Genomic DNA, 27,218 nt, shown 5'->3' with positions numbered 1-27,218 from the left:
TGTAGGGTGCTGCAAGTGCTCCTTTTCTGCAGGTGGGAACTCGGGACACGAGATGATGTGAACGCACACAGAGGGAGCGGACGGAAGAGGACAAGGAACATGCAGGGAGGCAATGGTTCAGTGTGGGTTGGACTGTGGGCTCCCTCAGGCCTGGCCACACCTCAGATGGGGGGTGTGTGAATTCTATCCAGAAGGGCCAAGAGAAGCTAGAAAGTTCCTGCCCTCCAGTGGAGTCCGCGTCATCCCAGGACACTCTCAGAAACAGCAGGGTGGGGCTGGGGGCAAGACCCTTCCTCCCACCAGTTCTCCTCCTCAGTCCCTCCCACATGGTCCACAGCCCATTTCTCCCTCAACCCCACGTCCAGCACGTGGCCAGTGAGGGCTCCTGCTGGACCAGCCTCAGAGGAAGCCCAGCTGGCCTTCACTTCGGCCAGGGGAGCAACCTGGTGCTTGGAACCTCACTCCACCCCCGCCCCCAGCACAAACACACCCCCGGCTCCGTGCAGACCCCCCTGGAGAGCAGCCCTGCCTCAAAGCCCAAAGAGCCACAGTGAGCGGCCTCATGCCACCCGTGCCTCACGGCGGAACCAGAGCACTGTCCACTGCTCTCCCCGAAGCCTGTGCCTAGGTCCCTCTGCTGGGCACAGACCCCCTCCCCTAGGGGTGCTCAATGGGATTTCCATCTCACTTCAGGCTTCGAGCTTCCCCATCTGAACTTGAGCCCGAAAATGGTCTCAACTGAGGACCCTGACCACGGGGTCACTGGGATCCTGAAGTGATTGACACCCCATACCCATCTCAGTTTCCCCTCCCTGGTGGAAACCCCATCTCTGAGCCAAACCAGAGTTCAGGCACTGGGGGTTCCCCCATTCCAGCAGACCAGGGCATGGGGAGGGAGCCAGCTGCAAAGGTCAGACTCCTCTGTGACCCAGCACCAGGGAAAGTTAACTCGGTCTCCCCCTCCCCAACCACTTCCCGTTTGTCCAGCACACCTCTCCACACCATCAGTGCTTTCATGGATCACAGCTAAACTCTCAGAAGCAACCATGCTCCTCCCTCCGCCCTAAGGAGAGCAGTGCGCTCCGTCACTCCTTTCACTCCACCAAAGGTGAGTGTGGGGCTCTCTGTAGTCTCCTCACTGGTTGGTGGGGATGTAGAAATGCCAGTGCATGGGGGGAGGTGGGCGCGGGCCGGGCTGGCCCAGGGGGACAAAGCTGGGCTGGGAGCCAACCGTGCCCCGCGGGGAGGGGGCTGCTGTGGTGGGAGGCACACTGTGCCCATGCCAGGTCGGAGGAGCCCAGGGGTCCTGGGACGGCTGCGGGGGATGGTGGGAGCTGCGCTGCCAGGATGGGGACAGAGCTGGCAGAGCCACAGGCGCTGCTGAGCTTGCTCCCCAAGGTGCATCGCGGCACCCTGAGCCACGGCAGGCGAAGGCATGGGCCAGACCCGATGCCGCAGCACTGCTCCCCCGACCCAGCGCACCCCACAGGACTGTGCACAAGTCCCCAGACCTGCTCTTGAGCTGGTGAGAAAGACAGCCAAGGGATCGTCTTGTCCCAGAGGCTCCAGGAGGACGTGTGCTTGGGGCCTGTGGTCAGGGTGCGGGCGAGGAGGGCACTTCGCACCAGAGGGAGGGAGTCCCGAGCAGTAGCCCTCATGAACCCAGCCCCAGCCCCCACCCACCACAGGCCCACTGTCCACACCCTGAGCACTCAAAGTCAAATGAGTTTATTCAGAAAGGCCTCGGAACCAGACTAAGAAAATGAGCCCCACTCCCCCAAGACTCTTAAAGGCCAATTTCCAAAGATAGGGGCAGGGCACAGAGCGGGGAGGTGGAAAAGAGAGCGAGGTGGGGAGGACCCCCAGTCCTTGGCCTTCCCTAGGGGGGCGTGTCCTTCCAGCGGCTGCAACGGCTGCTGCAGTGACCACAGGGAGGGGCCAGCACTGCTGGGTGCTGAGGACAGCTGGCACCATGGCTCCCAGATGGACGGCTGGCTCTCCTTTCCCTTAAGACTTTGGAGGTTCGGCAGACGGCCCCACTTCCGTCGCCACAGCCTTCTCATCTGCTGTGGGTCCTGCAGCCACTGGGCTCTGGGGGGCACCCTGCTCCGGCCCCGCATAGCCTTCTGCCTCCTCCTTGACCCCATTCTCACCCTCTCTGGCCTCAGGGCGTCCTGATGGGGCAGGGGGCCAGGTGGGGGCTGGTGTTGGGGCCTCACCACCGGCCACCACCTCAGTGTCGACCACAACCTCAGTGTCGGCTTCGGTGCCCTGGTCCACCTTCCTTCGCTTTCTCGCCTCGTCGGCCACCTTGGCCACACTAGGCTGGGGGCACGGCTGCTCCACCTCCCCTGGGTCCTGGCTGCTCATTTCCTGGGTCCCTGCCTGGAGGCTGCCCTGGCTGAGGGCACAGCCCTCCAGGTTCAGGGCGATCTTCTCCACCTCTGAGGCACCCTGGAGGGCCTGTTCCCCTGGGGCCTGCTCAGGCCGGTTCACCTCCAGCTTCCTCTTCTTGCTCTCCTTAGGACTTGAGGGCTCCGGCCCCTCCTCCCTGCAGCCCCTGGCTTCATCTTCCTGGTCCCTCTCCAGGGCTGACGCCTCCTGGGGCTCTGCGCTTCCTGGCTGGGAACCTGGGGCCACACTGTCCCCCTCCTTGTCCTTCCCCGGCTCACAGGTCCACCCCCGGGCACCAGACGCAAGGAGAGAGTCCCCAGGGCTCTCGTCCACCTCGGTCTGCCTGGGGCCCACCCGCAGGGGCGGACGAGGTGGAGAGTGCGGCCTGAACCTCTTCAGCTTGTCGTGGGGACCCCAGACGAACTTGGAGCGGGGCTCGAAGTGCTCCCACGCAAAGTGCAGCAGCTTGCGGCGCTGGTGCCGGCAGCGCACGGTGAACACGAAGTAGTCCAGTGCGCTCTGGCGCACGCCCGGCAGCTTCCCGTGCACCAGCGTCTCTTCCAGGAAGAAGCGGGCCAGCGGGGCCTGGTAGCGCTCCAGGCCCAGCTCACCCAGCGACTTGAGGATGCGTGTGATGCGGAGGTTGTTGTGGCTGTGCCTGGGGGCAGGGTGAGCAGTGGGGGCGCTGGTGGGCTGCGCACCGGTCCCAGTCAAAGCCTGCCTTCCCCCACCCTGCTCCACCCCACCCTCCAGGACCCTGGTGTCCACCAGCAGAGACACTCCAGTCCACATGCCCAGTCTCTGTCCCCACCTGCTCCCACCCTGGGCCTCGCCTCAGTCCCTGAGAAAAAGGTCCCTGGTCCTGGACCATGCAGGTGTGGGATTGTGATGCATCCTCTACAGGGATGTCCCTTAGTCCCATGTAACCCCCTCACCCTGCATGGCAGGAGGAGGCCAGGGGACCCTCCAGAGCAGGGGCCTCCAGTATGGGGGCCTCAGTCACCCGCATGCAAAGGGGGCTGTGCCATCAGCAGAGTGACTTCCTGTCTGTGCTCCCCGCCCAGCGCTTCTCAATGGGGATGAAGGGGCTGTGCCTGCCGTCAACCAGGTGCAAGGCTCAGGGACGCTGACAGGCGGGTTGAGCCCCATTGGTAACCTGACCCCGGCCCACAAGGGCAGGAGGAGTACAGCCAAGAAGCCAAACTCCTTCTGGGGCTTTCTCTACATTTCCACACCCTACCAGGTAGGACTACCCACACCTGCGAGCAAGGGAGAGGGTGCTCAGAGCCCTGGTCACTTGTCCAAGTGCTGTGCCCCCGGAAGTGCCCCCACATCTGCCTGAAACCTAGCGCAGCCTCATGCTCAACTGGAGATCCCCACACTGCAGGGGTGGGGTGCAGGGCGGGGGGCAAGAGAGAAGGGTAGGGTATATGGCAGGGGGCAGCAGGGTGGGGTGGGGCACAGGGTGTGGGGGGGCCACAGGGAGGGGTTGGCACAGGGTGGGGGCCACACGGTGGGGTGGGGTGCAGGGTGAGGGGGGCAGCAGGGTGGGGTACAGGGCGGGAAGGCAGCAGGGTGGGAGGGCAGCAAGGTGGAGTGGGGTGCAGGGCGGAGGGACAGCAGGGCAGGGGGGGCAGCAGGGTCGGGGGGAAGCAGGCTGGGGTGGGGTGCAGGGCATGGGGGGCAGCAAGATGAGGGGGCAGCCGGCTGGGGTGGGGCACAGAGCAGGGGGGCAGCAAGGTGGGGTGAGGCAGCAGGGTGAGGTGGGGCACAGGGCAGGGGGGTCAGCAGGGTGGGGGGACAACTGGGTGGGTTGGGGCAACAGGGTGGGGAGGTGCATGGCAGTGGGGGCAGCAAGGTGGAGTGGGACAGCAGGCTGTGGGGGAAGCCAGGTGAGTTGGGTGCAGGGTGGGGGGCAGCAGGGTTGGGGTTCAGCAGGGCTGGGGTGATGTAGGGCGGGCAGACAGCAGAGAGGCGGGGCAGCAGAGTGGGGGGTGCAAGGCAGGGAAGGCAGCAGGGTGGGGTGGGTGCAGATTGAGGGGGGCATCAGGATGGGGGTGGTGCAGGGCTGGGGTGGTGTAGGGCGGGCGGGCTGCAGGGTGGCGGCAATGCAGGGTGGGGGGCAGCAGGGTGGGGTGCAGGTTGAGGGAGGCAGCAGGGTGGCGGTGATGCAGGGTGGGGGGCAGCAGGGTGGGGTGTAGGTTGAGGGAGGCAGCAGAGTGGGGGCAAGCCAGGGCAGGGGGGCAGCAGGGCAGCCTCACCCGTTCAGGTTCTGGAAGCGCTTCTCGTAGTTCTGAGCCCGGCACACCTTGCCCGTGTCCCGGTCCTCCAGCTGGATCCCGTAGAACCCCAGCATGAGCTCGTAGGCCTGGACAAACCGCTCCCTGACCTCCTTGGAGCTTTTAAACTCCTGGAAAACACACGCAAGGAGAGCGGAGAGCTCAGTGGCCCTCGGGCTGGCTGGTGCCTCTCTCAGGCCGTGATCCACCTAAGGGCCCGGCCCCAGACTTTTAGGGTAGAGTGACGAGGGAGGAGCCGGGATGTGTCCATGCAGCTCTCCCTTTACTCTGAGCTGTTACGAGGCTCATGGGCCTGAGGCACCTGCTTCAGCCCCGGGAGGACCTCCTTGAGCCGCTGGGCAGAGCTCAGGGGCCTCCGAGGCTGGCTGGGTGGCAGGAAACACCACCATCTCCTCTGCAGACCAGCTGTACCTCCCGCGGGCCCTCAGCTCCCCGAGCCCTTCACGTCCCTCCAGGGGTGACAGAGGCCAAGCCTCTGCTCTGGACTCCCTGACTTGAGGCCAACTGCTGCTGAAAGTCAGAGTTTCCCAGAAGCCCGTAAAGAGCACCCAGGGGCGCAGGCGAGGACCACTTTGGAGGGAAGATAGTTACACTGGGGGCTCTTCCAGCTCCTGTGCTCCACGAGGCTTCCAAGAGCATGTAAACACCTGTGGCCAGACAGGACCCCTCCCTGGGCAGGTGGCTTCTCAGCCCCTACGGCTCACCTCGACCTCCCGGAGTGTGAGGGGCTTGGCGTGCCAGTTCACTCCTGGCTCCCGCAGAGGAAACAGCCTTCAGGAGAAGAGACAGCACAGGCCCCCTGAGTGGCAGACACGGGCTCCCAGCCACGCTGGCACAAGCTGGCTGGGTGGCCTGGAGCCTCTCTGGGCTCACTGCTCAACTCTAGGAGGGGCTGGCTGGACAAACCTGTGCTGCAGGCTCTCCCAAGTCAATAAAGCCAAGGGGTGAGGGCGGGAGAGCTCCAGGGAGCTGTCACAGACAAGGGCACAGGACAGGCGCGCAGGGCCTACGCCCAGCAGCAAGGCTGATCTGCCACCATCCACCCAGGGCAGCCCAGCTTTCCCTTTGGTTCTGAAGTTCTTTCTTTCCAGTCATTAATGCTGCAGAATTGTTCCCCGTGACGCCCTGCGTGCTGTGTGCTGTCCTCACAGGCACACTGTGTTCGCAGGGCAACATCATGGGTCTCCCAGGCAGCAATGCAGGTGAGGGTCACCTCGAGCTGCCATGAGAACCCTGCCCCCTCGCGGGTCAGAGGGGCTCCCTGGCACAGGTGAGCATCTGCAGGACAAGCACTCCTCCCCCGGCCACTGCTGGCCCCGCAGTGAGTGCTATGCACCTTCCAGAAAGGATGAGCGTGCCTGCTCAGTAAGCACCAGGGTGCCTCGGGAAGAGGCCAGGGTCCTGCCTGAGGTGGGGAGCCCCTTCATCTGCACCCCTAGCCCCTCCCCCAGAGCCCTTCCCCCCAGCGCCTCCCCGGTCCCTCCCACTCACCACTGGATGTAGGAGTGATTGTCCTCCAGGAGGTCATACTTGTCCTTCCAGTTGAGAAGAATGTCCTCAATGAAACAGCCTAGCAGCCCCACCGGAGGGGGACAAGTCACCTCAGAGCTGCCAAACGCCCCGTTCCCGCCTCTACCCCTCCTTTCTGGAGGAACCAGGGACTCGGCAGCTCTGCACTGCACACCTCACATCATTTTAACCCCCCAACTTACGCCCTCTTTGCAGTCTGGAAACAGGACCCCCATTGCTGACCGAGGGCACATCAGAGAGAGAAGACCACACCGGGTGCACTGGGTGGGAGGGCCCAAGAAGCCCCTCGGGAGAAGGACAAGTGGTCCCAGCCCAGAAGGGGGTCTCCCTGCTCCCCCAAACCACAGCCTGTTAGCTGGAACTCTGTCCTCAAACAGAACCTCCAGGCAAGCCCCACCCAGTAGCCTGGTGTCCCGCAGGGCGGCCACTGTTTGTGCAAAGGGCCAGGTGAGTATTTGAGGCTGCGTGGCCACATGTCCTCTGCTGCAATTACGCTGCATTGTGGTGGGAAAGCAGCCACAGACAACACATAAATGAATGGGCGTGGCGGTTCCAATGAAACTTCACCTATGGACACTGAAATTTGGATTTCATGTAATTTTCACGCATCACAAAATATTAGTCTACCTTAAATTTTTCCCAAGCATTTAAAAGTGTAAAAGCCATTCTTACTCAGTTTACACATGCAGCTTTCCCACTCCAGCAGCAGAGCTGAGTAGCTGGACAGAGACCCTGGGCCTGCAGGGCCACCAACACTTGCTGCCCAGCCCTCCACAGCAAGTCTGCAGGCCAGCTCCAGGCTGCAGGCTGGGGCGCTGGTCTGCTCTCGGTAGCCTCCAGGGGGCACCTTGGGGCTATCTGAAGGCCACCAGCCCAACGCTGTGGCCTGTCCCAAAGCATGTCCTAGTGGACTGGTCAGGCAGAGGGGAGAGCACCCACCCCCCAGGACGGAGCTGCTGGCGGCCGAGGAGGACGCACCGTTAGGCAGGAACCGGATCTCGTTTCTGTAGAAGCTCAGGTTTGGCATGTCGCCATTGCCGTCTCTTTCTACCAAATCCTGAAGGGCCGGAGAAAGGTGCTGGGTGGGACATCATTGGAGACAGGCTGCCTCCGAGGGCCCATTAGACTAAAGCATTCCTAGGGGATGGGGTTCTGGGACCTCCAGACATTCTGCAGGATGGTGAGGACCCTGAGCACCCAGCCGGCACCCCTCACCCCAGGAGAGGACCGGCCTCCCTGCAGACAACAGCAGCCCCCCCGACCACCACCTTCCCCTCCTCACCACAGTGGGCCAGCGCTGGGAGGTCCCCTTCATCTGCACCCAAAGGCAGCCCAGGGGTTGCCTGAGACTCACAGGTGCAGAGGGCAGGGGCTGCGATGGGCTCGTGGGGCCAGGCTCCCGTGGACTGGTGCTTTCACCATGTTTTAAAGGTAAGGCACCCGTCACCCCAGACACAGGGGAAGAGCAGTAGGCCCAGGTGGGGTTTCAGGCAGGACACGGGACACATTGTCCAGCTGGCCTTCTCCGGCTGGAGAGCAGGAGGGTCTTGTCCCTGCCGGGCTGCTGAGGTGTGAGGGTGCTGTGGGCGGCTACGTACCGGGTAGTGGTGCCGGTACCTGTGTGTGTCCTGCATGGCTCGCCGGTTTCGGGACCCCATCATCCTGGACTGAGAAGACAAGAGGCGAGATGAGACCCCCATGGGAGACCCTCCCCACTCCTCCAGGCAGGCCAGCAAGCAGGACCCACCCCAGCGAGCCCTCGTCCTGGTGAGGGCCCCAAGGACCTGGGTCAGCAGTCAGCAAAACCAGAGGGGGCTGGAGTGGCTGCAGCAAGGGCTGTCCCTGCTCCACCCCTGCTCCACTCCTCACTCGCTCCAGCCCTCAGGACCCCCAGGCCAACGCGCAGTTCTTGGAGTGCAGCCCCCCAAGCTCCAGCTTTGCTTCCTCCTCCCATGTCTGCTAGCTACCCCGACTCGGGCCGCAGCCTGTTATATGCTCCCAGGAACCCCGCCTGCCCCAGTGCATTCTCCTTGTGCTGTGCTCTAAGTTGTCACCAGGCTTGAGTCCCCGAGGGTAGTGGCCTTGCCACCTACACCCCGGTAGGGGCCCCAAATGCCTGTTGCAGGGTCCAGTGAAGGGATGAATGATCAAGCCCCAGGGAGCCAATCCCAGCCCCACCCAGCCCCACTCTCACTGACAAGACCCTGTGTCTCCTGGCCTCCAGCCCTGTGGGGGTTGGGGTGGAGGGAGGCTCCTTGCTGCCCCCCAACCCCTGCAGCCCCTGTCTCTGCAGACCAAGCACCCAGGGATCCCGGGAAGGCTGGGAGGTAACTGGTAACCAGGATCCTGGGTAAAAGCAGCCCGACCCACCCTACTTCAAGGGTGGGGGGCACGGGGCAGGGTGAGCCCAGCTTGGGGTCTGACTGAGGCTAGGGGAGGAGGAGGGGCTTGGGCAGATACAGCCCCTGGGTGTGACAAGAGGGCACAGCTCATCCTGGGGAAACTCCTGGGTTCCAGGATCCTGGAAGGAGCGAAGGAGCATTGGAAGGAGAGTTAGGAGCCAGGCCCACCACTGCGTCCCCTGGCTCCAACTCTTTCCCCAGCCCCCAAGATGCCCTCAATGGTTCTGAGCTCCAGCCGGGGTCTGGAGTTGCCTCTCTGCCTGATTTCTAAACCAGGGCCAGCTGGTGAGGTTCTCTTCTACCGGCCAAGGGCCAGGAGAGGAAACAGAAACTCAGCAGAAGTTGGCCCCACCTCTCTATCAGTTTCTCTTTCTCCTCCCTGCGGCCAGCTGGGCACCTCTCAGGGTCATCAAGAGGATGGGGCTTAACTGGACCTCGGCCGTGTACAAAGCTCAGAGCAGGGCCAACCCCACAGGTGCACATACATCACAGCCCAGGACAAAGTACAAAACAGCTCCACCAGGACGCAGTGCGGGGCAGCCAGGGAGCACCATGGGGGTCCATGAAGGACCAAGGCCCAGTGCGGGGTAGCGGGGGAGCGCCATGGGGGTCCATGAAGGACCAAGGCCCAGTGCGGGGTAGCGGGGGAGCGCCATGGGGGTCCATGAAGGACCGGGGCCCAGTGCGGGGCAGCTGGGGAGTGCCATGGGGGTCCATGAAGGACCGGGGCCCAGTGCGGGGTAGCGGGGGAGCGCCATGGGGGTCCATGAAGGACCGGGGCCCAGTGCGGGGCAGCTGGGGAGTGCCATGGGGGTCCATGAAGGACCGGGGCCCAGTGCGGGGCAGCCGGGGAGCGCCATAGGGGTCCTCGGGGGAAGGGGAAGGGATTGGGACTTTGTGGAAGAACAGAAGCTGTAGCAGGAGGGAGCCGGGGAAGATTGTGGGCATCTCACGAGGTGGTCAAGGAGCCAGAGCACTGCTTCAGGAGCATGGCCTGTGGAACTGCAGAGAGGACAGTGTCCTCTCACTTAATCCATGCCACACCTGGCAGGAATCTGCCTCGGGGACAGAGCCAGACTCCTGCCCTCTGACTCCAGGCCTGTGAGCCTGACCACTGCCTGGCCTGCCTCCTCAAGCAACTCACACCTGCCCAAACACTGCGATGTGCAGAGGCAGCTGGCCCTCCAAGCAGGCCCAGGAGCCCCTGTGGGTCCTTCCTGCTGACCACCGCAAGACACCCAGAGATAAACCCGAAAACCAGAGCTCTCATCTGCCACCAGGAGCACCCATCCCAGAGACCACAGGAGCTGGAACCCAAGACTCTCTAGACACAATGCAGAGACACCTTCATCCAACAGCCATTGAGACACAGGGCGACAGCTCTCATCCGGCCCTTGTAACACCTGGAACCCCAGCTGGGACGACAGCACCCACAGACGGAATGCAACACCCAGTGAGTGCCAGCAAGTAATCACCGGTAATGATGAGTAATCAGCAGCAACAGAAGTAACCAGTGGTAACAAAAGTAACAGCTGGTAATGACAAGTAACCAGTGGTTATGATAGGTCACCTCCTCTATGACAGTAGTGATAAGAGTAACCAGTGGTGACAAAAGTAACTGGTGGTAGGGACCAGTGATGGGTGGTGACAAGAGTAACAGGTGGTGGTAACCACAAATAACCAGTGGGCAGGACTGGCAGCCCACTCAGGCAAGTCACATCAGCGCAGACTCCAAGGCCACCTCCAGGATGGCGGAGGTTGGTCCCAGCCCACGTGGGTGGGTGCCGCACCCAGGGAGCAACAGTGGGGTTGGGGCACACTGTGGGCTCATGGGCCTGAGCACCCGGGTCTTGGGGGGTGGGGAGAGGGTGAGGTGCTCCCTGAGCGGCACTAGGGTGGAAGCACGGAGTGCCAAGAGGCCAAGAGGCTGGCAGAAGCAGTGGAGGTGGCCAGCTAGAGAGCTGGGATCTATTTAGAGGACAGAGATAAGGAACTGGAGGTGGGATGTAACACATGGAGGGAAGTCAAGGATGCACCCAGGGCATCCCCTGGAGAAAGTGTCATTATCATATTCAGTCCTGGGGATGCAGGTCTGAGGGTGGCCCTGGATGTCCCTGCAAGGTCCACTGGCTGGGCCAGAGGTGGGGGGACACAGGTCAGGGCAGATCTCAGGGTGTCCAGGGGGTCATGAGGGGAGCAGGACAAGGTCTCAGGTCTGGAAGAGAGCAACAGCTGGAGAGGAAGAGCCGAGCCCTCAGCCGGGTCCCTAAGAGGTGCCTCCGCTCCAGCCCCGGGGGGACGGCTTTCCCTGGAGCAGGGGCACCTGACCCCCATTCCGCGGCGGCAGGGCAGGCCTCCCCAGGGGCGCGGGGGTCCGGGCCGGGCGCGGGGCCGTGCGGAGGGGCTGCACCTGGAGCGCTCGGGGCCGCGGCTCCTCCTCATCCTCGTCGTCGTCCTCCGCGTCCGCGTCCCCCGGGCCGCCGGCCTCGCCATGCTCGTCGCCCCCGGCGCTCAGGCCCTCGTCGTCGTCCTCCTCGTCCTCCTCCCAGGTCGAATCCCAGTCCTGGTCGTCCATGCTCGGGCGGCGGCGGGGACCGCGCTCCGGCGGAAGCGAAACTGGAAGAAGAAGGAAGCGCGGGGGCGGGCGGGGGGGCGGGCCGGGGAAGCGCCGCCCAGCGACCCCGTGCTGCTGACGCCGTCGGCCCCGAGGATGCCCGCCCCTAGCTGTCCCCATGGTCATGACTGCCTGGAGGCAGCCACGCACGGAAGTGTCCTCCCCAGAAGAATGTAGCCCGAAGGATGCCCCCCCAGGGTGCCCTCTGGAAGATGTTTCTAGAGAACCCCTGTCCCCCAGAGACCCGTCCCGAAAATCCCGTCCCCCCTGAACGTAGCCCCTGGAGGACACCTCTCCGCCATGATACCCACCCTGGAGGATGACCTCAGGGACAACGTCTCTCTGAAGAATGCCCCCTGGAGGCTGTCCACAGAGGATGTACCCCCCCCCCCAGGAGAGCCCCTCCCAGAGCACCCCCTCCCCCGACATGCCCCTCAGAGGGTTTCCCCTAAGGCCCTCCCCTCTGAGAAGGCCCCTCCCTGCAGGATGCCTACCCCGGAGAATCCCTCCTCCAGAGGATGTCTCTGGAGCACCCACCCCTAGAGAATCACCCCGCAGGATGCCGCCCTAGAGTAATGTCCCCGCCCAGGGGATGCCCCCAAGGATGCCCTCCTGAAGGAAGCCTCCTCTGGCGGATTCTTGAGGATGCTGATGTCTTGGAACCCGGCCCCCCGGGGAATATCCTTTCTCCCCAGAGAATGGCCCTCCTAGAGAGTGTCCCCCTGGAGGGCGTCTCCCCAGAGTGTCCCCCTAGAGGGTGTCGCCCCTGGAGAGTATCTCACCGGAGAGTGTGCCACCTGGAGAGTGTTCTTCAAGGACACCCACAGCAGGATATCCCCCTACGAAGATGCCCCCTAGAAGGATACCGCCTGTAAGTTGTCCCCCCCCAGATGAATGTCCCCCGAAGGTGACCCTCCAGGATGCTCTCCAGGTGTCAGCTGGGGCTGTTTTCCTCACCTGAGGAGCAGGCTGCTTCCAGGCTCTCTCGGATTGTTGGCAGAACCACCTTCTTGGGGCTGTAGGACGGAGGTCCCCCTGTCCCTTCCACAGATGGTTCACCACTGGGCAGTTTGCTTCCTCAAGGCCAGCAGGAGGGTGTCCCCAGTGTGCTCAGAATCCGATAATGCACGTCCTCGTGGGCCTGACCTCTGTCCCCTTTGCCACATTTTGTTGGTTGTAAGACACGGGTGCTGCCTGCACTCAGTGGGGCCACCGTACAAAGGCTGGAACACCAGGAGGTGGGGTTACCCTCGGGCTGCTTGACACAGGCTGGCTCCAGATAAGTGCCCCCTTAGGGGCCTCTCGGGGCTGGGAGGTGGCTGGTGGTGGCTGCCCTCTTTACAGACATTGGCAGGTTTCAGGTAGCTGAAGACCACCTTCGGGTGCAAATTTCCCAGTGCCCGTGAGTCCCTTACTTAACCTCTGCTTTTGACATCTGCTGGGTGGCCACGGGAGCTCCAGCAAAGTCGGTGACCCACCCCTCAAAATGAAAATTGGGAGTGGCTACCCTAGGTAAAATTCTTCTGTAATTACTATACCATTTTGTTGTTTTTAGCTAAAACTCAAGTCTGGCTTTTAGATTTGGCCATGAGGATAGCTCCTGAGAGAGCTGCCTGTGGGGAATGGGGGTGAGAAGGTGAAGTCTAGGCCCAGCCCACAGGGACGCTGGCCTCTCCCAGCCCTGCAAGCCAGCTGACAGGCCTCAGGCTGCCTGTGCCCGGGGGTGGTGACACTTTTTAAGCTGTGCAGCTGATGACAGCCAAGAGCTGTGGAGAACCTTCCAGTCTTGGTCATGGTCACAGCCAAAGCCCTTTCTCGGTGGTAGTTGTCAACCTCCGTCAGCTCTCCGGGCAGTCTCACGTGGCTGGAACCTGGGTACACGCTGTCTCACTTTCTGAAAAGAGTGGTGGTGCCTCCCCCCCACCCCCCCCAAAGGGATAGTGTTCTGGGCATTTCTGCAGATTGTCCTCCATCAACGGCCAGGGCGGGGTTCCCGGGGAGTAAGAGAGCCAGCAGCTGCCGCCAACTGTGGATTGCTGACTTGGGCCTGACCTTCTTGTAGCCTATCTGCAGCTGGCCTTGGAGACACTGAGTGTGATGTCTGGGTAGGTGGGGGGCCTCTGATGGCGGCGTGGATGGGTGCTGGGGCCATCATCCAGGGTTTGGCTGTGCTGAGAGCACTTTGGTGTGCAGGCTCTGCCCCTTCTCTGCCCCAGAAAACAGAGACAAGCCTGCTCTGGAGGAGGATGTCTCTTCATCATCTGGCCTGGCAGTGCTCAGCGCCCACAGCCTCCTCACTGCTGTGTGCTGCCAGGGCCACACTGCAGGCCACTTCCCCAAGAGACTTGTTCTTAAGACATCGCCCAGCTCCTGCTTTACAAATCCTTGCCACACCCAGCTGCGTCTCTAGGTGTTCCTGTGTGCAGTCTGTGCAGAGTTCATCTCCGAGGGTGTTAATGTGGGAAGCCCAGATTCTGCTGTGGGAACAAGCTAGAGCCGGGGCTCCACATGACAGGGTGGCGTTTCTTCCCCTCTGCTGTCCAGGGACGCCACTGTGGGCTCAGCATCCAGAAAGCTGGCTGTGAGGCTGGGCAAGGGGCTAAGAGTGGTGCGCCTGCCACAATGCCCCCCGGAAGTCACACCCACAGGCACTTGCAGAGGGGCACTCCTCGGGCACCAGCAGCAAGAGGTCTGCCTGGAGGCGGTGCTCCCGGCTGAGGGGTCTTGAGGAGTTAGTTTTGCTGAGGTGGACTCAGGTTAGACCTGCGGGAACACTTTCCTCAAGCAAAAATAGTTACAGCCACGTTATCTGGCCGAAGTCTGCCCCATCCCCACGCGACCTGCCGTGTGGGAAGCCTGACTGCACCCTGCGCGTGCCAAGCAACATGAACTGACCAACTGCCTGGGAGCCACGGTCCCTCGGGACCATCCAGGGGGTCTGGCTGGGCCAGAGCAGGGAGAGCTGAGCACACACCCACCCGATTCCCACCGGCTGGCCATGCAGGAAAGGTCTTTGGTGGCTGCAGGGGAGGTGCTCGGGCCCAGGTGTCCTTGGCGGAGGGAGCCTGTGTGGAGGGTTCTCGTCTTCGGTCCACAGAGGTTTTTAACAACTGGAATCTTAGCAGAGAGTGAACTGCAGAACCAACCACGCCGTGTCCCTTAGTTCCGCGGCCCCGTCTTCTCTTTCAGATCCGACATCCGACTTCCATCGGCACCTCCTGCGTTATGTGGTGAGAGTACGAGACCCTCGTGTCACAGAACAGACCCCTAGGCCAGGAGAGCTTAGGTGTGACACATGCCTGTGAGTCTGACCTGCACAGACTGAGCTGGACCTGCCCACAGGGAAGCCAAGATCCTGTGAGCTGGTCAAGATGGAGCAGCCCAGAGAGCACGGGCATCTGTCCACCCAGCATGGCTGCTGGCTCAGTCTCACTGGCAGGTGTGAGGCCATAGGGAGCAGGGCAAGAGCGGGACGCCCGAGGCTGGGGAGCACCCACTGTCTGCCCTGCAGGCTGCCCCCTTCCCCTGGAAGGGCAGTAAAATGTAAAATAATTGAAATGACGCAGGTTTGATTTATTGATTAGGCTTTTCCAGTGTGTTCTGAGGTCCCAGAAGATGCTGTTTCAGATGGGGGTTCACCAGTGAGCCTGGGGAAGAGCCCCCCGCCCCATCCTGCTCCTTCCTTGCACCACGTGCCACCCCCGTGCCGGCTGTCCTGCCTCCCTGACAGGTCGGGGCTCACACATCCTGACTCCAGCGACAGGACCTGGCACAGAGCGAGGACTGATGGAGGGCTGCAGGACATGCTGGCCATGAGAGGGAAGCCAAGAAGGCAGGCGCGTGCTCTCCCCCAGTCGGTTCTAGAACCTACTACGACGCGGACCTCTCAGACGCATGCAGAGCACACTGCCTGCTCCGTGGCAGGGGAGAGCGACAGAGAGCCCCGTATGTGAGTATTCAGGGCGAGTGTGGCATCTGCTGTGCTCGGACAGCAGCAGACCTCAGGGACGTCATCTCAGAATGGAGAAGAAACGCTGCCTGGCCTGGCCTCATGGGCTGTGGCACCTTCTGACCTCCTGCTCCTGGACGGTGGGAAGGCCCCGTCCGCTGGGGGGCTGGCAGTTGTCTCCTCGTGGTTTGTCGAGAGGAAAAGCCGGGGCGTGGTGGCTGGCCAGGAGGGAGAGCGCCTCCTTTTCGGTCCACGTGGAATGGCTGGACCCTCGTTGTGGAGAGCAAGCAGCCCGCAGCCTCACGGCACACACGCCATCCAGCCCGAAGGAGGCGCCAGCTCTCCCATTTGCTCTCCCAACATTTTGCAGTTGAAGGGCTAGTCACCCTCAACAAAGTAACCTCTCTGGCCTGTTACTATTTTGTATATACACTGTATCCAGTGAATGTTAATAAGTCATCTAAGTGTAAGCTGCAGTTACAAATCTTGGAAAAACACCAACTTCCTAATGTAGGAAAAGGTAACTCATCTTCGCGTCAGAATCACACGACTCCAGCTTGCTTTTTGTGCTTTAATGTTCCGCAGTCGAACGGCAGTGTTTAGTCACCCTGGGGCCACCGCCTGGGCAGCCCACGGCTGAGCCTTCCCCTCACTCACTCATTTGGTCTGTTTGCTAGCTACTCAGTAATACAAAAATAACTGCTACAAATTCTCTGTACTGGCATATAAAAACTGAGCAAAAAGTACCTCAGTAGTCATCACCTTAAAACAAAACATCTCAGAAAAAATACAACACAGGTTCAACTTCTGCAGTATTTTCCTCATAAAAAACACTAGTAAAATAGGCTTCTTAAAAATTAAATAATGAAACACCGACCAAATTATATACATCGTTACAGTACAAGTGAATGAGGCAAACATCCAGTCCTCGGTTTCTCAGGCGGCGAGGGGGGCACGGCATGGGCCCAGGGGCCTGACTGTCTCCTGAGGAGGCAGTCACTGTAGGAGTGGCTCACAGATGGACAGATGGACGGATGGATGCATGGGAAGAGCCGAGTCACCCGGGAACACCAGCGCTCCTCAGAGGCGGGAGGGGAACTCGTTCTACTGCCTGCCGTGCCGGGTCTCCGCCTGGCCCACTCTGCCTCCGCGGCCAGGAGCCTCAGGCCCACCCGCGCTTCAGCAGAGGTGGAGCTGATGCCACACCACGGGCAGTCATGCGTGGACGTCCAGAGAAGACAGAGCCTGGCTCGCAACTCACACCTCTCAATGCCTGAGAGCAGGCGTCCTGGGCCCGAGGGTCCACCAGAGCCCAGATGGTCTGAGCGGGCAGTGCGGGGCCTCCGGCGTCTGGCCAGCTGCCTGCCTGGTGAGCACGGCTCCCGCCCGGCCGCCTTCCTCTGCGCCCCGGGGAGCATCTATGTTCGGCGCCGCTTGGCGGAGCTGGGGCTGGAGGGGTTGCTGTTGGCGGTCAGGACTTTGTCGGTGACACGGCTGCGCTTCCGCTTGTCCGCCCCTTCTTTGGACCCCAAGTCTGAGGAGTTCTTGTCTTTGTCTTTGCTGGGTTTTTCTGTGGCTTTCCCCAAGCTTCCTGAAGATGAAAAAACTGGGAGACAAAATCATTTGGCTGAAAACAGAATATCCAGAATTTTATTTCATCTTCCTGTTCAGTTAAAAAAATCTGTATCTACACACGTGACACTCTGAACCAAAAGTCTTCTCCTGAGCTGGGGGCGCCCGCGTGGCCTGAAGAGTGCCTAGTCCTCCTGAGGACTTGCCCACCGTGCGGGCCTCGGGCAGCATGCGGTCAGGCTGCAGGACCCTGCCCGGCCGTCCATGTGCGCCCGTCCTACAAGGCGGAACAAGGCGTGGGCCCTGCGCATCTCTGCTATCCAGGGTCTGTCCTGCTCTGAGACGACAGGCACACGTTTTACTCCAGTCGGGCCCCTTGCACTGCGCACTGTCCACCTGAGTGGACACTGGTGCCCGAGGCTGCCCTGTGGTTCCTTCACGGAGTTGGCCACATGCACGACTTCCACACACATCGAGGCTCCCATCTGAGCAGATGGAAGCTGCCTTCTTAACTGCTGAACCAGACAGAGTGGCTCTGGCTACAAGTGGACTTGAAACACAGGCCGGGATCGTGTGGCTGCGCCCTGCAGGGAGGCCTTGCAGCGGGTGGGGTGCTGGGTCCCGGGCCTCAGGGGAGGGGTGGGGCATGCTCCACACTTACCATCGTCGGCCCCGTTGTGGGGGTCCACGTCTTCCTTCATCTCCTCTTTCATTTCCTCTTCAATGATCACTTTTCCTGTGGGGGACACAGCTGACATTTACTAGAAGCCAACCTGCGGGTGGCTCAGGCTGGGCTGCTCCCGACTCGGGAGGTGTGTGTGGACCTCGGCTGCGGCCAGGCTGCTTTTAGAGAAAGTCGAGTGTTCTTGAACAAAGTCCCCCCTCATCCCTGGAGGCTCCCCAGGCCTCCCCAATCCAGGTGGACTGAGCATCACACCAGCAACCCTCACTCCTCCCTGAGGTCATGACCTTCACCCTGACACCACATCCCGTCTTGTCTAATTCCCAAATCTGACCCCTGGAGTCTCACCTTCTCGGACTTCTTGAATGATCTCTTCCGGAAGGACGAAGTTCCTCTCTGGATTCGGGAATGGAAGAATCTCAGACTCATGCTGATGGTAAACAGGGCATTTTATTTTTTTATAAGAAACAAACAAGAAAAAGTGATTTTAGCAAGTCACTAAAAATGTGTAAGAGCCATTCAGGAGCAACCAATGAACACACACAGCTGTCCTAGAGGGCTGCAGCGGGTGGGCCCCGGGAGTGTGAAGACCCTTCGTTCTTTCTGCTGGCATGGTCAGCGGGGCTGGGCTTCTCACACAGACTCATGGGAGGCAAAAACTACAGTGCAGGCCACGGGCAGGAGCCCCCAAGATGAGGCTGGGGTGGCTGCCACGGGGCAGGCTGGACTCCCTGCCGACGGCTCCCTTACCCCGAGAGCATAGTCAGAGGGCGGTGACAGCCCTGAGGAACGGACACGGCGCCTGAGTGCCCATCCGCCTGTCAGGAGCCAGGCTGCTGGCAGAAAAGCCAGCCTCACGGCAATCAGGTAAGGGAGCAAAGTAGAGCAAGGCATGTCGAATGCTTATGGGGTTCCACCTGTCCTGCAGGGCACACATGCCAGGGGGGCCAGGACCCTGGAAACACAGACTGCTGGCCAAAGGGAAAGCTGAGCTGCTGGGAGGGTCTCAATTGGGAGGGAGATGCAAGAGATGAGGCCTCCACACCGCAATGCACTGACTGACATTTGGGAGCTTCAAAAGCTCCTCCATTCCTGTGCCCATGGGTCACCTGTGGGTGGATCCAGGGACTTGTGTTCACAAGGCCCCGGGTGACTCTGGCATCAGACTCATAGTGGTGATGAGGTCTAAGGAGGGGACAGTCCCAAGGTCTTGGCCAGTCCTGAACAAACGGCACCCTGCAGCTCCCTGTGCATCACACGGGCCCCGTGTGGGGCCTCACAGCTACAAGCTCCTCTGAGCCACTGTCTGCAGCTCAGAGCTGTCTGTCTGTCTGTCTTCCCGTCTTCCCCTCTGCACCAGGGGCTCCCCCAGGACAGGGACCCTGCTGCACTCATCTCTGTGTCCAGATCCGGCCCCCCCCAGCATGGAGTCAGGCCACGGGGAGTGCCTGGGGACCAGGTGACCCCACAACATGACAGGCATGGGAATTCACGAGAGCAGACGTGCTCTGACCCACAAGTGAGGTGACTCCAGGAGGCCCTCCTGCAGTTTAGCAGCTTGTCCTGAACGCAGCAGCAGTGGCTCGAGTTTCTAGGGTGCGTGCTGCAGGCCGGGCGGTCAGTGCCAGGCTACAGGCTGTCATCTTTATGCCTTTTCTACGCTATGACAAAGAGTTGCAAACGACTCACCCAAGGCCAACAGGAAGCAAGTGGCACTGCAGGATCTGGACGCAAGGCCAGGGCAAGCGCTCCCCGTCTCGGCGAGACCCCCCGGGTCTCAGCTGGGAGGGCTGGTGCAGCCCAAGTCCAGGGGGAGACAGAGCCTTACTAACCCCGGAACAGGTTCCCACCCCTCTAGTCCCCTGCCCCCTGTCCCCCCCCACTCTCCAAGTGCACTCGCCTCTCTAAGCTCCTTGATCCATCAACTCTTGCTGCTGCGGGGCCTCGACACCTGCCGTTCCTCTGTCTCTTCTCGCCATCCTGGTTACCCAGGTAACCTGCTCACCTGCCCAGGCTAGCTGGGGGTTCCATGAGGCCTCCCTGTGTGCCTGGTACTCACTGCTGTTCCCCTTAATGTGACTCCCCTCTGGCCAGCTTCCTGCCTGGAGCACTCTGGGCCCTCCCATAAGACCGACAGTGGCCTAAGGGCCCCCCACAGGCCTAGCTCTCCAGTTACTGCTGTGGAGAGACCTCCACTGACCACCCAATCTAAGAGACGTTCCACACAAGTAACAAGCTACCAGAGCTAGGCTTGTAGATTTTGTAGAACTACTTGGAGCTCTCTTGTTATCGTGATCCCCCACGGGACGTCCACGGGACATCGAGCTCTCTGAGAACAGGAGTCTGGCACAGCCCCAAGGGGAGGCAAGAGGGGCACTCTGCCACCCGATCTGTCTGGGGAAGGCGAGGCTCTGGCCTTGGGAGGACTGGGGAGGGAAGGGTCAGCTCACCAGGGCCTGCATGTCATACATGGTGCTCAGGTGGTCCCAAATGACCTTGGATGGGACCTGACGACCAATGTTCTGGCTGAACTTGTCCCGGATACAAATCATGTGGAAGTGCCGGTTCACACCTACAGGAGGAAGGGGTCAGCAGCTAAGAGGGGAGGAGTAGATGGGGCAGGGAGGAGAAAGGGGGCAGAGGTAGGAGATGGGGGGAAGGAGTAAAAAGGGGGGCAGGGGTGGGGGTACAGGAGGGGGTAGGAGTGGGTTTAGGAGGGGGTGGTGGTGCAAGAGGGGTTGCCAGGTGGGTGGGTGTAGAGGGAGGCAGGGGTGGGAATGAAGGAGGGAGCAGTGGTGGGTGTGTAGGAGGGGAAAAGGGTGAGTGGGTGCAGACAGGTCAGGGGTGGGTGCCGGAAGAGCAGGGTCCGCGGGGGGCACGGGGTTGGGGTGCAGGAGGGGCAGGGTCCGCCGGGGGCGCAGGATTGGGGTGCAGGAGGGGCAGGGTCCGCGGGGGGCACGGGGTTGGGGTGCAGGAGGGGCAGGCTCCGCCGGGGGCACGGGGTTGGGGTGCAGGAGGGGCAGGGTCCGCGAGGGCACTGAGTAGGGGTGTAGCAGACTCCGCCCCGCCCGCGCCCCCGGCCGTTGCCCGCCCGCCCGCCCCGCCCCCACGCGGGTCCGCGGCGCCCCGCTCACCGACGGGCTTGTGGCCCAGCATGGCGTGGAAGAGGCACACCTCCACCTCGGGGCTCCACACCACCGTCTCCTCGGCCGGGCTGGTGGCCGCCTCGCCCGGCCCCTTGTCGCCCGCCGCGCCGCCGCCGCCCACCTCAGCCTCCCCCATGGCCCGGCCGCCCAGCGACGAGCCCCCCGGCGGGAGCGGGCGCGGCCACGGCTCCGCGCAGGCGCACTCGCGGGGCGGGCGCGCTCTCGGGGGCTCGCGCTCGGGCTCGCGCGCGGCGTAGGCGCAGGCGCAACTGAGGGCCGGCTCGCGGCGCCCCCTGGCGGCCGGGCCCCGCGGCGCAGCGCCGTCAGAACGGGCGGGTCGCGGAAATAGAGCGGACTTGGAGGGGGCAGGGAAACCTTTAAATCAGGCGGTGGCGGTGGCTGCGCAGCTCTGGGTACAGCTCCGTGAACTGCGCGCTTCAAAGGGCGGAAGTGCAAATTACGTCTCAATAAAGCGGCTAAGAAGAAAAGAACCAGCAACCGACAGTTCTGCGGGCGCGGGCTCCCAGCGCTTCCATTGTTGCCCTGGCCGACAGGGGGCCCAGCCGCCGGGACCACCGCCTCGCGGCTGACCGGCAGGTGGGCCGTGTAGGGTTAACCCGGGCGGCGGGGGCGGGGCCTGGGCGGGGCCTGGGCGGGGCCTGAAGGCGGTCGGGTGACGCGCTCAAAGCAGCACCCAATCAAGGCCGTCATGGCCGCCGGCTCCGCCCCTCCACCCCCGCCCCCGCGAGCTTCGCCCCGCCCCTTCCCGCCAGGCCACGCCCACCGCGGGGCCCGCCCCAGACGCGTGCGCAGAGCGCGCTTTCCCTCCCGCCAGGTGTGGACTCTCGGTCGGGCTTCCGGGTTCTCTCCCGGCTCTTCCGCGGTCGTTGTGTGGGCCGCGCCGGGCGCTGCGCCTCGTTAGGCCCCGGGTTCCTCCTCCGGGCAGTGGGACCACACGGCGCGTCCCCGGGGCTTCCGACGGGCTGGCTGCCCTGCCCGCCGTCTGTCCGGCCAGCCCCGCACGCGCGCTCGGGCTTCCTAGTGCGCAGCTGGAGCCACGCGGGTGCGCGCTGCCCCTTGGCCGGTGCAGGCTCTGGTCAGCCTCACCCCCTGGGACGACACTCAGAGCGGGGTCAGCTGGCGGGGCCTGAGTCTCCGCTTCCCATCTGTGAAGGGGGCTGTCCCCACAATGCCACGGGGGAGAGGTGGCTTGGAGAGGATTCCGCGATGGCCCAGGGCCACCAGCAGTCATGTGGATTCGAGATCTGGCTGGACGTGCTGATTCCGGCGGCCAGTGCGCCTGTCCTCTGCCCTGCCCCGCTGGTGGCACTTGTCTCAGCTGGTTGCTGCAAGGCAGGCATGAAGCTCGGCTCGAAGCCACTTAACACAGCAGTAAGTGCCCGACAGATGGTGGCCCTCAGCATTATTAATCTCCTTACTGTTCCCTGGACAGCGTGGGGCCCCTGCTCCCCGGCCAGGTTGGCTCTCTGCTCCTCCCCCACTCCATCCCGGCATCTTCAGTCCGGAGAGCCTGGCCCCCAGGACCCCCCTGAGCCCTGCCGGGCAGCTTTGGCCCCTCTGTGCCCCTCTCAGGGCACTCAGCCTCTTCTGCGGTGGCTGCCGGGTGGCTGTGCCTGTATCCTCGCCTCATGGCCCAGGAGGCTCCGGGGGCCGGTTGTCCTGTGTGCCTGCACCTAGCTTCCGCGCCTGAACCGTGGTGGGCCAGCTGCGCTCCTCAGACACCTGGCTCCTTTTGTTATAGGCAGATCCTGGAATGTCTATCTGGGGATCCGACTCGACACAGGGAGGTAGGTTGAATGATTTGGGCAAGAGGAAACCGCCTTCTCCATGTCTTTCTTGAAACCTCCCAGAGCTGCTCCCTTCTCTGCTCCACCGGCATGTGCGGAACAAACCCCACCTGTGGGTTCCGTGCTCGGCGTCAGGAGGGAGCTGAACGCTGTGCTCACCTGCCAGGACTTTGCCTAATACCCGCTTTGGCTCATGTCCCTCTTTTTATGCAGATGTGAGCACAGCTGGAGCCAGACTTCGGCAGGATTAAGGAATCTGGAACAAAGAGGAGCCTGGGCTTCCGAATGGGCGTGCCCGTCACCACTGTGACTGCGCTGTCCACCTCTTGGTTTTGGTGAACCAGACAACAGGCTTCAGAGCGATACCCAACCCTTGGTTGTGTTGGTGATCTTTCTTGGGTGACTGGGCCACCCAGGGGATTCTTTAGGATTAGTGGTCCCAAAATAAGATGAGGATAAAAGGTTAGAAAGTGAAATGAGAGACGATGCGTGTGGGCACATTGTGTGTCCGTCTGGAGGATCATGAGGGTCTAGGCAGGAAACCTCTGTAGCCAATGAGCAGAGAGCTGCTGAGGACAAGTTTCTCTGTTGGGGCAGTTTCTTCCTGCCTTGATTATAAAGGCAGGAGGCGTAGATTATCCAGAGATGAAAACACGGCTGGCTAGGAAGCAGGTGGTCACCCAGGGGTCACTTAGTAGTGGTTTATTGAGCACCTGCTGCATGCCTGGCCCAGGGGGTTGGAGAGGGACTGGACATGGTGCCTCTCCTGAGGGAGCACGTAGTCTGGGGATCAGACTCACACAGAAGGAGGCGGGAGATCTTATGGTGCAGAAGGAGCTGAGGAAAAGAGGAGGCTCTCTGGGGGTGAGGACAGCCCCTGGCCCAACAAGACTTCGGAGAGAGGCCTCAGTGAGATGGCAGGCTGACTCTGAGCCCCCTGCTCCCGATCTCAGTGCACAAAGGTCCCTGACTCTGGGTGTGGCTCAGACATCCAGAACATCCCCACTTGGGGACCTCGAAGGCCTGGACACTTGCTGGCAGCAGCTGGCTAAGACAGAGGGCTTCCCCTGGACATTCTGGGCCACCTAGACCTCCAGAGCCCTGGGGGGGTGAGGGATGGGCAGCCCCCCACCCTTAAAAAAGACATTATTTCCTCTTCATCTGACGGTGGGGGCTCAGGGCCAGATGGAACCTGCATGGAGCTAGTAAAGTGATGAGTGTCACCCCACGCTCCCTCTGCCCCGTGCATGAGTGCGAGGTGCTGTGAGGGTGGCAGACCTGGTGGTTTCCCTGCCCTGTGTGTGTGAAACAAGGGAGGGGCCCCATGAGTGCCCCCTGTGGGGCTTCGGACAGGCCGAGTGAGAAAGTGGAGGCTTGTGGAGAGAGGCGAAGTGACATTAGGTCTGTGGTGGGGAAGGGGGGAGGGTGTGTGTGTGTGTGCGTGTGCACACATGTGTGGTGAGAAGGAAGTCTCAAGAAAGTAAGCCCTGGGAGAGAGAGATAAGAATCAATGGATAAGGAGCAACAAGTGTATTAAAAAAAACTTTGAAATCTATCATCTATCTATCTATCTATCTATCTATCTATCTAGTATCTATCACCTATCTCTATTGCTCTATCTGTCTGTCCATCTGTCCATCCATCCATCCATCCATCTGTCCACCCATCCATCCATCCGTCTGTCCGTCCATCATGGACTGTATGACACACGTAACAGTGGCCCCCTGGGGTGGGAACACGGGGCAGTGGTGCAACGAGACCTTTCCCTGTGTGCCCTTTTGTACACCGGGGTTTTTGAATCACATGACTGTTACCTATTCAAAAAATTAAGTGAAAAAATCTAATGTGCGATATATTATTTGCAATTGTTAAGAAACAATAAATCTGTCTATTCTTTATGAGGTATAATTGACATTTAACGTTCTATTAGTCCCAGGTGTATAGCGTAATGATTCGATATTTTATATATATTGAGAAATTATCTGTTTATTGAGAAAAGGTGGCATACTGCTTGTCTGTAAAAGAAGTCAGCAAACAATGAGGCACTTGCCAGGCTGAGGGGGCCCGGGACAGCAGAACCACAGGTGGTCCCATGTCCACACCGAGACCCAGGCTCGGCGGAAATCTGTGCTCTGTGCTGAGCTCTTGTGGGGGATTACCCCCGACGGCGCCCTCTCTGAGGCAGATGCACGTAGGCTCCCAGGGTAGGAGCCTCGCGCTGGTCCCACGGTCAAGAGCAGGCCAGGATTGATCTCCAGGCCCACCCCCTGGGATCCGCCTTGCTCCCCGGCCTGCCAGGCCTGACCCGCTCCAGTTCCTCTGGGTCCCCACCTGGTCTCCCCCGTGCAACCCACCCTCCAGACCCCTGGGGCCACAGATGCCTCTGAGCCCCTTGGTCCCTCTCTCCCCTGCCCAGACTTCAGCTCTCAGGCCAAGGTCGCTGCCCAGGGGCCTCTCCGACCCCCAAAGGGTCCTGTTTGGTCCCCCAAGGTCCTAGTGCTCATCAAGTGTTTGGTGCACCCTTGTCACCTGCCTGTCATCACAAATCACTGGTGACAACTCATTCAGTGTCCACCTTCCTTGCCAAGCCATCAGTCAGCTTCAGGGGTCAGGGCTGGTCTGGCTTTGCACCACTGACCTCACCTCCCAGGCAAGGCCTGGCACACCACAGGTGGACAATAACCATTTGTTGACGAATTGACTAACTGACCCAGGCCCTCCCTTGGTCACTGTGACTTAATGAACCCCTGACCTGTGTTGCCCAAATTTCCTTTGAGGGATGCACGTGGCCTCCCAAGTACCTTCATCCCAGGAGAAGGGAGCTTGGACCTTAGATGAGAAACACCTAGGCCCTGGAAAGGGATCTGTCTTGTGGTTAACGAACACGCAAGCCTTATGGTTTATACATCTGTCATATATGAGTTTAGCCAGTCTAAACTTATTCCCCAAACCAGCTCTGGGTTCTCACCAAGTGGAGTTTCTTGCCTGGGTTGCTGATGTCATGTCTGAAAGGTGGTAACCACCACTAACCAGAGGGCACCTGTTCCCCACCCCCAAGGGGACACCTGGTTCTTGGTTACAAGAGGTCCAGTGGAAGGAGTGTTTGGAAGGCTTTGACCAAACGTGCCCCTCGTGTCCACACACCTCGTGTCCACACGCCCCTCGTGTCCACACGTCCCTCGTGTCCACACGTCCCTCGTGTCCACACACCTTGTGTCCACACGCCCCTCGTGTCCACACACCTCGTGTCCACACACCTCGTGTCCACACACCTCGTGTCCACACATCCCTCGTGTCCACACACCTTGTGTCCACACGCCCCTCGTGTCCACGTACCTCGTGTCCACACACCTCGTGTCCACACATCCCTCGTGTCCACACGCCCCTCGTGTCCACACACCTCGTGTCCACACACCTTGTGTCCACACACCTCGTGTCCTCATGCCCCTCGTGTCCACACACCTCGTGTCCACACGCCCCTCATGTCCACACACCTTGTGTCCACACGCCCCTCGTGTCCACACACCTCGTGTCCACACATCCCTCGTGTCCACACACCTCATGTCCTCATGCCCCTCGTGTCCACGTACCTCGTGTCCTCATGCCCCTCATGTCCACACACCTCGTGTCCACACACCTCCTGTCCACACACCCTTCATGTCCACATGCGCTTGGTCACACCGTCCTCCCTCTGGCTGAGTCTTTGGGAGGGAAGTGGCCTTCCACCCCCGCGAGGCTGCCGCTGCTCCTTCCCGCTGCACTGGCCAGGGCTCATGCCTGACTCCTCGGAGGAGCACGCTGACGTGGAAGAAAGAGCTCAGCCTTTGGTGTTGGAGGCCGGCTCTGGGTCTCACTCGCCCACGTCCATCTGCTCGACCACATCCTTGGGCCTCGTCCAGACATCTGGACGTTAAGCACAGCTAGGTTATCTATGTCCCCGGGCTGAGGGTCCTCACAGGTGAGCTGCCCTGGACCAAGTGGCCACCAGTGGGGTGGTGCCCGGAGAGGCTTGCAGCCGGCACGTCCCGCCTCTAGGGGGCGACTCCCACCTGCTGTTTGGACCCGAACCGGGCTCCGGTCTCAGAATGAACCCAGGGAAGGCATTTCCTGCTCCCTTGGAACCCGGCCCACCCCCAGGGCCCCCGACACAGCATTTTGAGAAGGAAGCCCAGTTCTTCAGACGGGGCATATGAGAAATCACTGTGGTGGCCCGAAGGCTGCGTTCAGCTCCACTGACTCTTTCAGCGCCCTGCCTGGTACTTCCCCGTCCCCACCACGTCACCTGCAGGTCTAAGTGGGGCCAGGGAGGTGGGGAGCTGGGGGTACCGGGCTTGGCTGCTGTCACTCCTCCCGGTGGGGGGGGGTCTGGTTTCTTTTGGGGTTGCCACATTGAACGTATAAAAATGGACGACACTCAGTTTGATGTGAATTTCAGATAAACAATGAAAACTTGTGCCTGTAAATATGTCCCAAATGTTGCGTGGGTAGACGTAGCCACATTATTTGTTGCTTCGTTAAGGTTCAAATTTAGCCGGTGTCCAATCTTTTTTCCTGACGATCCTTCTCTTTTGCCTGAATTGTCTTCTGCTCAGCAGCTTGAGTTGTCTCAAAACATGGGGCCGGCTGCGTCTGTAGTGTCCTGCCTGCCTCTGGCTGATGTGAATTTCGTGAGTGAGGGAGAGCGTAGCCCCGCCACCGCTCGGTCACATTGGGATCTGTAGAGGGAGTGAGCGACTTGCTGTGATGGCCGAGGGAAGGCCGCAGGCCCTGGCTCTCCAGGCACTGATTTTGTGGGTGCAGAGGACCCCAGGTAAGGATGAA

At 61.2% G+C, this 27,218-nt stretch overlaps 2 protein-coding genes across 4 annotated transcripts; both read right to left on the bottom strand.

Moving 5' to 3' along the window:
- Positions 1-1,712: 1,712 nt before the first annotated feature.
- OGFR (opioid growth factor receptor) lies at positions 1,713-13,727 on the bottom strand. Of its 3 annotated transcripts, XM_070587760.1 has the most exons (9): positions 12,198-13,727; positions 12,023-12,094; positions 11,037-11,242; positions 7,823-7,891; positions 7,203-7,281; positions 6,186-6,264; positions 5,399-5,465; positions 4,656-4,804; positions 1,713-3,052 (listed from the first exon to the last, which is right to left on the bottom strand). In XM_070587760.1, the coding sequence occupies exons 3-9, from the start codon at positions 11,199-11,201 to the stop codon at positions 2,008-2,010; spliced, it is 1,653 nt and encodes a 550-aa protein (XP_070443861.1). In that variant the 5' UTR covers positions 11,202-11,242; positions 12,023-12,094; positions 12,198-13,727; the 3' UTR covers positions 1,713-2,007. The 3 variants fall into 3 exon arrangements, with proteins under 3 accessions (XP_070443861.1, XP_070443860.1, XP_070443863.1); XM_070587759.1 differs by lacking the exons at positions 12,023-12,094; positions 12,198-13,727 and having other exon boundaries at positions 11,037-11,467; XM_070587762.1 differs by lacking the exons at positions 12,023-12,094; positions 12,198-13,727 and having other exon boundaries at positions 7,823-7,886; positions 11,037-11,255.
- Positions 13,728-15,746: 2,019 nt separating this feature from the next.
- MRGBP (MRG domain binding protein) lies at positions 15,747-20,803 on the bottom strand. The gene is made up of 5 exons (XM_070587763.1): positions 20,578-20,803; positions 19,894-20,015; positions 17,792-17,873; positions 17,423-17,497; positions 15,747-16,795 (listed from the first exon to the last, which is right to left on the bottom strand). The coding sequence occupies exons 1-5, from the start codon at positions 20,723-20,725 to the stop codon at positions 16,608-16,610; spliced, it is 615 nt and encodes a 204-aa protein (XP_070443864.1). The 5' UTR covers positions 20,726-20,803; the 3' UTR covers positions 15,747-16,607.
- Between the last annotated feature and the right edge of the window lie 6,415 nt (positions 20,804-27,218).

This window comes from Equus przewalskii, chromosome 21 (genome assembly GCF_037783145.1).
Source record: "Equus przewalskii isolate Varuska chromosome 21, EquPr2, whole genome shotgun sequence".
In the NCBI taxonomy this organism is placed as follows: Eukaryota; Metazoa; Chordata; class Mammalia; order Perissodactyla; family Equidae; genus Equus; species Equus przewalskii.
The sequence above is the reverse complement of the archived record's forward strand: the minus strand, read 5'-3'. Positions and strand labels throughout refer to the sequence as shown.

What these genes read in the sequence shown, in the direction of transcription:
- OGFR (XM_070587759.1), bottom strand. Translation starts at nt 11,366, where the DNA reads ATGACCATGGGGACAGCTAGGGGCGGGCATCCTCGGGGCCGACGGCGT. An exon ending in GGTACCGGCACCACTACCCG is followed by an intron (nt 7,282 to 7,822) that starts GTACGTAGCCGC and finishes CCGGCCCTTCAG; the next exon opens with GATTTGGTAGAAAGAGACGG. An exon ending in AATCACTCCTACATCCAGTG is followed by an intron (nt 5,466 to 6,185) that starts GTGAGTGGGAGG and finishes CTTCTCCTGAAG; the next exon opens with GCTGTTTCCTCTGCGGGAGC.
- MRGBP (XM_070587763.1), bottom strand. Translation starts at nt 20,725, where the DNA reads ATGGGGGAGGCTGAGGTGGGCGGCGGCGGCGCGGCGGGCGACAAGGGG. An exon ending in TGTATGACATGCAGGCCCTG is followed by an intron (nt 17,874 to 19,893) that starts GTGAGCTGACCC and finishes GTTTACCATCAG; the next exon opens with CATGAGTCTGAGATTCTTCC. An exon ending in CATTCAAGAAGTCCGAGAAG is followed by an intron (nt 17,498 to 17,791) that starts GTGAGACTCCAG and finishes TGTCCCCCACAG; the next exon opens with GAAAAGTGATCATTGAAGAG.